General features: G+C 41.2%; 1 protein-coding gene across 2 annotated transcripts in view; it reads right to left on the minus strand.

Annotated features, from left to right (window-relative positions):
• Positions 1 to 11,155, minus strand: part of LOC110337101 (beta-defensin 9) — an 18,658-nt gene extending 7,503 nt beyond the window's left edge. Inside the window, exons 1-2 of one of the 2 annotated variants that reach the window (XM_021219854.2) lie at positions 11,060 to 11,155; positions 10,252 to 10,406 (exon numbers count right to left, since the gene is read on the minus strand). In XM_021219854.2, coding sequence (XP_021075513.1) covers positions 10,252 to 10,406; positions 11,060 to 11,120 — 216 coding nt within the window. In that variant the 5' untranslated portion in view covers positions 11,121 to 11,155. Of the gene's footprint in view, positions 1 to 10,251; positions 10,407 to 11,059 lie in introns of those variants that run through there. The other variant, XM_021219855.2, reaches the window with a different exon arrangement.

Genomic DNA, 11,155 nt, shown 5'->3' on the forward strand with positions numbered 1-11,155 from the left:
GAAGTGGTGTGGGTAGAAAAAGAGGTAGGGAATCTGTGGTTGAGATGTAAAGAAATAAATGAGGTAAAAGTTTTAAATGCATTTAAAAATTTCAATAATATCATTATTTTCCTGAGAATTTCATACAATGCTTCATTATCATTCTCCTCTTTCACCAACTCCTTGCAGACCCACAACCACCTCCCTGAACATCCAACACCCGTCTCTTTCTTAAACCAGTTGATTCCAGTTCATGTCTATTAACTGTTCTTCCCTGTAGGGCTTACTCTGGAGTATGGTCTATATACTATTGGTCACATTATTACAGAAAACTGACTCTGACCTTCCCAGAAACAATCAAGTGGTAGTAGCTTCTCTGATAAGCATGGGAATGCACACCTGCTCACAATTCCAGAAGGTCCCGGAGCAGGAGGCAGAGCTGCTGCAGGCATACACCAGTACCACTGAGGGAATAAGGTTGCAAGGGAAGGAGCAGGGTTATTTTGAGGTTCCTTTGGAAAGTCAGGCATTCGGCAGTGTTTAACTTAGACATGTTGGTTTGAATAAATAAGATGAATTAGTTTGTTTTGTTTCGTTTTGTTTTGTTTTGCTATCTAGTAAGCTTCTAGTCTCTTGACAGCTGTCCTTGTGATGACCAAGCAAGAAGAGTATTGTCTCCTGAACTGTACCTGGGAGAGGGAGGAGGAAGCTTTGAGCTTTAGAGTGTGAGCATCATAGACATCCTTCTGTGGGACTCTGTACTGTCTTTATGGACTAACTATGGATGGGGTGTGGGACTTTCTTCCCAATGTACATAGTTTCCTGTTTTACTTTGTAGAGTAGACAAGCATCACAATATACACCAAGTAAAGTATATATAATATAATCCATATGTTGGTAGACAATGAACAAAGCAGACTGATTCATATATTATGTGTTCTTAAGAGTCAGTTGATAGAAGAAAATCCAATTTCTTTGAAAAGAAAACAGTTTGGGTATAGTTTATCTTTCAACTCAAAGTACACTTTTCCTGAGTCTTGATCCAATCAGGGACCACCCCCTGTGCCATACCTGGACTGTGCCCAGCCTAGAATAGGTGAAGTGGGATACGGAATTGGACATAGTGGTATTTTTAAAGACTGATGGTCTCTGGCATTCTAAATCTCTAACTATACTGAATGCTTGCTGATAACTTCTGAAACACCCCCAAATCTTTCTTGCTCATTTTTATGGTTAAAAACTGCTGGCTGCCCGAACTAGGGATCCATCCCATCTGTGGACACCAATCCCAGACACTATTGCTGATGCCAAGAACCACTTGCTGACAGGGGCCTGGTATCACTGTCCTCTGAGAGGCTCTGCCAGTTCCTGACCAATACAGGTGGGGATGCCCAAAACCAACCATTGGAGTGTGCAACCCCATAGGAAGAACAAAAATATCAATCAACCAGACACCCCAGAGCTCCCAGGAACTAAACCACCAACCAAAGAGTACACATGGAGGGGCCCATGGCTCCAGCTGCTTATGTAACAGAGGATTTCCTTATTTGGAATCAATGGGAGGGGAGGCCCTTTGTGCTTTGGAGACACAATGCTCCAAAGTAGGTGAATGCTAGGCCAGGGAGGCAGGAAAGGGTGCTTGGATGGGTGAGCTCCCTCATAGAATCAGGAGGAAGAGGGCATGCGATAGAAGTTTGCAGAGGGGAAACCTAGAAGGAGGATAACATTGAAAATATAAATAATAAGATAACCAATATAAAAAGAATATTCTTATTAAGAAAAGTGAAATCTGCAAGTAAATGCATGGAGTTAGATAAAATACTGCTGGCTTTGGCAACTAAAACCTGTAAACTATCAGCAGGGAATTAAGTAGAGGGTTAATTGCTAGGGCTTTTTTCTTTTGCCCAGCAGTCTTGCCTGTTGGAGGGAGGTTTGGCAATAAAATTTAGTGAACCAGGAGAAGAGAATGATCATTAACCCATTAGATGGGAAAGGTTCAAGTACAGCATCAAAGGAAGTCACTTCACGGGAACAAGAGTTCTCCCTGTGGGAACCGGTACAATGCCACTGAGTCCACGTGAGCATAAAACCTTGGAGTGCTAACCAAGAGGGAGTTGTATCAGGTTCTCTATGATGCCAACAGCCTGCCTGTGCTCATTCTAACATCAGACTTTTAAGAAGGTAGGAGAGATGAGAAGCAAAAGAACCAGGGAAGGGGTGGTTGCATCCATTGAAGTTGAAGTTGAAGACAATCAATTATGACTGAGGTTGAGAAAACAATCCAGAGGAAGTCATCAGTCAGGGGATGTAAGAAAAAGGGGAGCTCTTGGAACTGATAAGACCCTGGAGAAGGATGGAACAAAGGGTAGAGGTGAGTTATGTCAACCGAAGCTGCCCACACAGTACAAGGGAGGGCAAAGAGATCGTCTGGACATGTTAAACTCTAAGAAATTCACATTGAGGAGATGAATGAGTTTATGTGAATCCAGAACAGAAAAGGAATTGAGATTCCTAACTTGTAGTGATTTGTCAGTAGGTGCTAAAGCCTGTATTTAGAGATGGCTTTCTGAGAAATAGAAATTTATAATTCAGATATGGCTTTCTGGGGGTTTTGGAAAGTTACTAAGTGAAGTACCTGAAATAACACAATTCAAAACAATGAAGAGAGGCGGTATGGTGGGATGGACATTAGAAGTCGTGCCAGTCAACAGGAAGTGATCCTGGAAAACAGCCATGGGTAGCCTGCCTGCCCTTCCTCCTTTTTGAAGCTGTCACACATGGTAAGGGCTGGGACACCTGGCCTCTTGACTGAAGATTGTTTCCCAATAAAGCCATAGATATTTAATTGTAGGAGGTCAGTGTTTCTTAAGCAAAGAGAACAAAAGTTACTCAAGAAAGATTTTTTGTTCATTTGTACGCTAGGGACTTAGACTAACCTCGAGGGTAGTATGCAGGAATGCGTGTCTATATGAGATGACTCAAAGAGGGAATAAAAATGAGAGGGGTGAGGGAGGTTTCCCAGCCTTCCCTGTAAAAATCTGTGTACATGTTTCATTATTTGTCTTAAATCTAACATTTGTTTCTCTTCATGGTTCACCCAATTGCTCAACAAATACCTAGTACCCACCATCTTTCCTTCCATTGTTGTCTACATTCACACATTCAATCATTGTCAGACTCACTATGCTCCTGTATTTTATACTCTATCTAGCATGACTAACCATGAGAAAGATATGCAGGTAAAACATATGCAATGCCAGAAAACAGTAAATTTAGTGAGAGAAGAGAATGATGGAGGCAGAATATTGATTTTTAAAGAGAGGGTAACATAAAGTCTCACAGAAAAGTTATGAACTGGACAAAATCCTAAGCAATAGCAGAGTATGGTGGCTAGGGGCACAAAGGATGGGGAACCAGCAAAAAGCAATGTATTGAGGACCAGCCTTATTAGGTAAATTTGTAGAGTATTGAGAGGAGGCCCCTGTGATCAGAGCAAAGGGAACTAGAATTCAGGGTTATTTAGGGACACTGCTAAATGACCTTTTTGACTGTGTGGAGATGCTTTACCAGAGCCGAGTGCATTGGGAAGAGGGCCATTGTCTTTATGCTAGACTGGAGATTTTGGCAAACTAGATAGCAAAGGGACCCTTCTTTATGTGGTAGTATTCCATTGTTAAACTCATCTTTCTGAATGAGAAAACTTCGGTCTATTGTCCTGTAATGAGCTCTCTTTTTCTCCTGACCCATGATGAATAAGACATGGTATGTGCTTCAATGGATTTGGACATCATGTATCACAGATGCAGTATGCTTTCTTGTCTTTTTAGGTCTGGAAGTCCACTTTCCAATCTTACACATCATCTCATTATGCGGCACAATTTCAACAGAACACATTTAAGGAAATTCTCTGCAGAGTCAACTAGAAGTTCCCTTTTATACATCTTTTCAAAATGGCATCCAGGAGAAAATTACACATAATATATAGTGTTATTCCTTTGCTAACGAAGGCATTAATTTTGTTTCCTGCACGGACCTAATCTCGTTTTGTCATTAACATGTAGGGTGCTAACATTTTTACATTAAGGTCATGAGGAGTAGTTAAATTGTCTTTAATAAGTATACCAGCTAATAAAATTAACACTGTTAGATCACAGACTATATGATCATCATTACGCTATGTGCCGAATTTCCTTTGAAAGAGAGGTTTTCTATTCAATCTCCTATCAACAGTGTATTAATATAGAAAATGTTCCACATTTGTTCTAACTCCTAATATCATTAAAATTTAACTCTGTTTGGGTAAAAAAAAAAAAAAATAGCTGCTGACTTCTTTGATAGCATTGCCGCGATCTCCTAACTTGCCAGCAAGAAAGACACGTCACAACAGGATCCTTCTGCAGACGTTTTTAAACGGGTTTTATTGCTGAAGCGAAAAGACCCCGAGCCTGAAAACTGGTGCTGATTAAATAGGCCTAAGAGGAATGTGTCACTCTATGATTGGTGCTCACTATATACCCTCATTGCTGTTTGAGCATGTGCACAACAGTTGTCAGTTAGTTGTCAGTTAGTTGTCAGTTAGTTGGCTGACGCCCTTCGGGCTCAGGTGCCATCTTATAATGGTGAATGTGGCTTCCCACATCTCCTCCTTTTTTGTTTTATTGAAAAAAGGCTTATTCCATCGATCTATCCTCGGATTTTCTCAATCCATGGAAATCAAGATGGAAAGTACAAGACCAGTCCCAAAACACCCTAGCGCGTGCAATGAGCAGAACTCAGCGCTGTGCAAGGGCTGTTCGAGGGTGTTGAGTGTCACTNGTCCCAGTGCAATAGGCAGCAAGGCCTGTGGGGTGCAAAAGCTAACAACTCAACAGGTCATAATATTCTTTAGGTAGTAACAACCAGACTTCTGAGGAGGCACCACTATCAAGGGCCAAAGAGCTTGAGTGATGATGACTTTGTCACATCTTTGTTGGGTTTTAAGTTTGCACAGCAATCAAAGTAACAGTGCTCCTCCACAGCATATTATTGCACCAAATAGAGAAACTCCCACCCACTCCTTAAAGTAAGAAAATGCAGAAGTCAAGAGGTAAAATCTCCAAGGGTGATGGGTTCAACATGTGTCCCATTAAGGGTTAGGATCTGCATCTGTAGCTTCTGTTGCAACTCCTCCAGCTCCATGGACCATTGTCCCTTCAGGTAATCAGAGATGTTTTGGCTGCTAAAACGAGAATCATTAGCATATTTTATAGAGGTAATACACAAATTGGGTGTGGAAGAGACACAGCTCAGTTGAACCATATCGGTCAAAGTATCTACTTGATGTTGTAGCAGATCAACTCTGATTGACCAGTAATATACCTGAGGCTAGCTGTGCATCAACTCTCTGTAGAGTGGACAATGCCTCAGAGGTAGTCTCATCAATCTCATTGATGGTATTGGCTGTATTGACCTGATTTGCCATGGCTATTCTAGCCATAACTGCGGCGGCAGCAGATACTGCAATTGCTGTAATAATAGCTGCCCTAACATTGTTGGCATCCTCAAACACAGGAAACATCTGCCGTAACTTCCTGCGTGTTTTCTCGGGATAGAACAAGTATCTATACTCATTTCTACCTTTCTCCTGATAGGGTGGTGGGTGGGCACTCGAGCTACCCCTTAGCGGGCCATAACGATCTGACTCATAGGCTGCTGCGGCCTTTTCTAAGGCCTCCTCCTCACTCTCCGAGAGGCCTGACTCCTCAGAACTTGTCAGTTCAAGAAGTTCTGGTTCCACCAGTGGGTACAGCAACTTATGGCCTTCTGCACCCTTTTGCAGCACTTTTTGTTCTCCTTTCCTTTCTTGCTTTTCCCTTTTCTTTCCTTGTCTCTGTTTTCTGCGCGCTCCTGTTACCTTACTGCGCTCTGTTTCTGACATGCTCCCCTGTAGATCCTGTAGTACTCTTTGTCCTTCCTTAACCAGCATTTCACACTGTTTATCCTGTATGCCATCTTTAACTAACTTCCACAGGGGTGGCGTGCCTGCTTTTAGTTTTATAGCGACCATAAACAACACAGGAAGTGTGAGAGCAACCCACAGAAAATCCTCCCCCAATGGAGGCATACCTCTCAGAGCTTATCTTTATTATTCCCACGTCATGCAGTTCTGAATCCTCCCTGTCCTCCAGGGGGGTCCTCGCATGTGCCTCAGATGTTCTGGTTCTCGTGTTTTCAGCACCACTTGCCGCGATCGCCTAACTTGCCAGCAAGAAAGACGCGCCACAACAGGATCCTTCTGCAGACGTTTTTAAACGGGTTTTATTGCTGAAGCAAAAAGACCCCGAGCCTGAAAACTGGTGCTGCTTAAATAGGCCTAAGAGGAATGTGTCACTCTATGATTGGTGCTCACTATGTACCCTCATTTGCATGCTCATTGCATGCTCCGGGCTTGCTGTGCTGTTTGAGCATGTGCACAACAGTTGTCAGTTAGTTGTCAGTTAGTTGGCTGACGCCCTTCGGGCTCAGGTGCCATCTTATAATGGTGAATGTGGCTTCCCCCATAGCATAGTACTTTTTCATTTTTCTTAGTGTATACCTATTTAAAGAGTATTAATAGTGTATTTTGGTATGCAAATTCCTAGTGAATGTCTGTAAGTCAAGCAGACTTATATAGTTGAGTTTTTGAGGCTTGTAAGAATGTCTGGGCTCTTCCAGTTAGCAAATCCTAGGTGTGTAATATAATATTTCTCACTGGAATTCTCACATTCTCCAGTGTAGTCTTGGGTCTGTAAAATTGTGCCTTTGCACCAGTTGAATTTCCTCTTCCTGTTCCTTCTCCCAAACTACCAGTTCCTTATTGTACTGCTTGCCCTTAATACTTGCATGTAATTAAAATAGTATAAAAGCAGCTTGGGAAAAATTAAACCTGCCTTCAGTCTCAGAATTGACAGGGGGCATGCTACAGCTTTGTCTAGTTGACCTTTCTTTTCAATCCTTGCTCTTGGCCTGGAGAACCTGTTGACTGACTGAGTGGTCTAGGTTAAAAAGGCTTATAAATAGCATGTGCAAATGGAGAGAGAGAAAAAAAAGAAACTACAGTGGATATGAGGAAAACCTTTTTCTTTTAGGTACGGCTTCTCTTTGTGTCCAGAACTATCTTTGAGCTCACTTGGCACCTCAAACTGGCATTCAACTTGTGATGCCCCTACTTAGTCTTTGAAGTGTTGGGATTATTGGCTTGTTCACCTCAGAAAAGCATTTAATTGAATTATACTTAAAAATCTTAAAATGCAGAGAAATTTAGAGGGAAATTACCTTAAGCACAAGAATGAATTATGCTTTCAGAAGATCATGCCATTTGCTTCCTTGGTCAGTCTGGAGAACATTATACTAAATAAAATAATCCAGCCATAGAAATATAACCACCAGTATCTGGTCTTGCTGCCATGAGGAATCTCAAAATAAATCACTGCACATACATAAAAACAGAATAAAACTGTGGTAGGGTAGAGAGGGGTGAAACAAGGAGAGGGTCAAAGAACAGCAAGCAGCAGATATACTGGATATGTAGTATTTGAGATGTGCTTGTGTTGCCTTGAAGATATTTGAGAAAATTTTGATAGGAAACTAGATTTTGGTTGCTCTCAAATTACTATCCCCCAGAGGCTATCTCTATAAAATAGCAGATTTGTTCATTTTCTGGGCTCTAGCAAAATTTTCACTATGCAAAAGTCATAAAATTTATAGTGTTGAAAACGAAAACCTAAATTGAGCTTAACAGTAGATTTGAGCCAACAGGAAAGAATCCATGAACTCCAAATCAGCTCCATTGAGGTTATCCAGTCCAAATGACAGAAAGAAGGTAACTGCATAAGCCTTCTCAGGATCGAAGGGCAAGCCCAGAGCCAGAGCCAGAGCCAGAGAATGGAGGTCAAGAGACCCCATGAAACTTGCCTCTCTCTCTGAAATTCTTTTAACTGGACAAGTTATTGACTGTATCATCACCCTACTTTTATGTACTTTCTTATTTTATCCTGCTTCTGACTATTTGGAAACAACATTCAACTTTCAATGGTGACTTTAAGATTGACTTTTATGCTATTGATATCTTCTATCTTTTTCCAGAGCATGTTATTATACTATGTGTAGTATTACGTATAATATAGCTGCATAATACTGTGTATAATGAATTTCATGACTCATTAGTATTTAATTTATGTGGCTGTGTTCCTCATATGTATTCAGTCCTCTATATCATGTTATCCTTAGTTACATGCTTAAATACCAAGCATGCCTGGTAAGGTTGAATATATTCCAAAATATTATTTTGTGCCCCAATCTTTTGCTATCAGATTATTGAAACAGTGGTCCCAAAGAAATTAGAATCCTGCTAGGAATCACCTTCTAGAAGAAGAAAAGTAGGAAACCTATAGAGCAGCCAGAGTAGGAACTTATGTCCCAGAGAAAGATTTGCAACTTGCCAGATGATCTTGAGCTGATACAGTGATGGTGAGCCCACATCTTGGCCTGATCTTCTGTCTCCCACCTTCTGTCTAAAACTTGTCCTCAGTATCAAGATCTCAAATGTGCACTGGATTGTAGTGGGAGTTAATGGATGTATTTATTGTTCTTCCTAATATGACCATGTCAAATATGGCTCCTTTTCCTGCTTTTCTCTACTAATTATACAATGTTAATTATCCTGTGCAAGATAAGTGTACTAACATAGCTTGCTGGAGCCCAAGCTATGACTCCACACCTGCTAAATTCTATATATTTTAGGAAAAAGTAAACCAAAGCTGTAGTCTTGAAGAGGGTGTCGTTCCAGGGTGTTCAGCTGGAAAATGGTCTGGATCAACTCTGAATGCATGGGAAAATACATATTAGCTGATACTCATGTTTCTTTTCTCTTCATTTACATCTTGATCAATCAGGTTTGGGACATGAAAAGGGTGGGAACCATGATTTTATCATTCCTGATCCCAAAGAAAGAAGACCAGGCACAACATTTAGGGACACCCTGGAGAGGACCAGGTAGACAGAGGCCAGTGTAACAAGCCAGTTGAAGGGGAGCTAGAACCTTGTTGAATTCTGTGTGTTAATTTCTATCTATGGCAAACAGTATCTCTGATGTGGGATGAATGATGTACTGATCTATGGATATAGCAATATGTCCACAAGTATCATTTTATTAGTACATAAATGTAATAGAATAACTATAGTAGGTTTTTCCCTATGTCATATGATCTGTCTAGTCTCATGTTCTTGGCCACATTATCACTATCAGGTATGGCTAGCATAGCCTTTGAGTGTTCACAGCTAGGTGAGATTGATGATAATTTTCTTCTCTAGTAGCAAGCATAGTACATTTTGTTTTGTGAACACCAGAGAGTAGGGTATTCTAGTTGAGTACCACCACAATTTCTACATGTTCAAAAGTATAAAAATGTGATCCCTTCATTCTTTGGTAATAGGAGCAACAGTAGAATCATCAAGCACATCCAGGGCAGACTACCTGCTCAATAATAGTTGCCTTAGACAAGCTAGACTCCACATTCCCCCCCCCCTCTCTCTTGGTCTTCCTCCCTCTCGTCCTCTCTTCCTCTCTCTCTCTCTCTCTCTCTCTCCCCCTGCTCAATCTTTCTCTGTCTTGTGTATGGACATATGTGTATGCACAGGTTTTCTTTTTCTTTTGTTTTATTTACCAGAGAGAATTAAGTGAAATGTGTACACAGGGGAGAAGTTGGAGTTGATGGACAAGAAAGTATATAGTAAAAATATATTGTATGAAGAACCAAAAAATAAGGTGTTATTTTGTGTGTTAGTGTGTGTTATCCCTTGGGGAAAAGTTTGGTGAGACACCTTACTGTTATAAATGAGGTTCTAATGCAACTGCCACTTACTGCCCTAAGTCCTGTAAGCCCTAGACCTACAAACAAAGCCTTACTTAAATTTGAGACTATGGAAGAGTTACTGTCTGTTAGGTCACATAAGGCCTGAGGGTTGTGTTCCCTCTCCAGTCTTGTGTGGTTCTTCTGCACTGCTCACATGTGGTTTGGCAATAAATTCACATAAAAGTGACATTACTCAAATCATTACTCAGGACTAGGTAGTATTTCTGGAATGCCACCTCTCATATTCTAAGCCTGGACCTTAGCCTTGGTTAATCTTAATCTTTTCTAAACCAAAAGACGCTTTTCAATAGAATCTGAAGTAGATAAGCTTAAAGAAATGTTTCTTTATTAAAATATTAGTTACACATCTGTCACTTGGCTTCCATGTGCTTCCTTCCAATTAATTCATATTTATGCAACAGTGGAGATGGTCTGGGTAACAGTTACCCATAAGCTTGGTATGAGGAGGACACCTGGAATTGTAACAGAATCCTCCGAACCTGTAGCACCGTGTAAGTTGTTCTTTGAGTATAAGATGTTTTAGATCTCCAACAGCTGCAAGGAGAGAGCAAATATCCTTTAGGGTCATAGCTATAATGCCAAGTATTTGAGAACCTTTTCTGGATACAAGATAGATAACATGTCTAAGTTCATGGGACAATTTTCTCCTCCAAGCAATTGTCATGGAATTGAACCTTGGAGACAGGTAATGAAATCACTCACTTTGGAAGAACAAGAAGCAGAGTTATGAGTGTAGCTTTTATGTTTAGACTCAAGCTTCTTCCCCAATACAACTACTATGGGGTCTAAGATGCCAATATACTCTATTTCTTAAGGCTACCAGCATTACTGCACCAGGAACTTATTCTGAAATGCTCCATTTCTGCTTTTTAAACAGATCGATCCCAGTTCATGTTGGAGAAGTGGTGGCACACGCCCTGAGTCAGGGCACCTGGGGAAACCTCTCAGTGACTTGGGAGAGTATGGAAATGCCTGTCTGTGGACCAGAAGCTGGCCTCTGTGTGTGAGGAGCTTCACTAAAGATGAAGAATCCCTTTGCTACAAGGCATTTCCTCCATGTCAGGCATAGGACTCCAGTCTGCTCCTGAATAGGTCAAATCCCTGCAAGGATCACAGCTTCTCCCTGCTCCAGTTTTCTGCCTCCATGTCCCCAGTCCTGAGCAGGTGCTGAAGGTCCTCAGGCTTACCTGGGGTGGTATATGCCAAAAGGAGGCAGCATATCAGCAGCAGAGAGCAGAGAGTCCTCATGGCTGGTAGAAGGAGCACTCAGACTCCAGAGAGGG

This window comes from Mus pahari, chromosome 19 (genome assembly GCF_900095145.1).
Source record: "Mus pahari chromosome 19, PAHARI_EIJ_v1.1, whole genome shotgun sequence".
Lineage (NCBI taxonomy): Eukaryota > Metazoa > Chordata > Mammalia > Rodentia > Muridae > Mus > Mus pahari.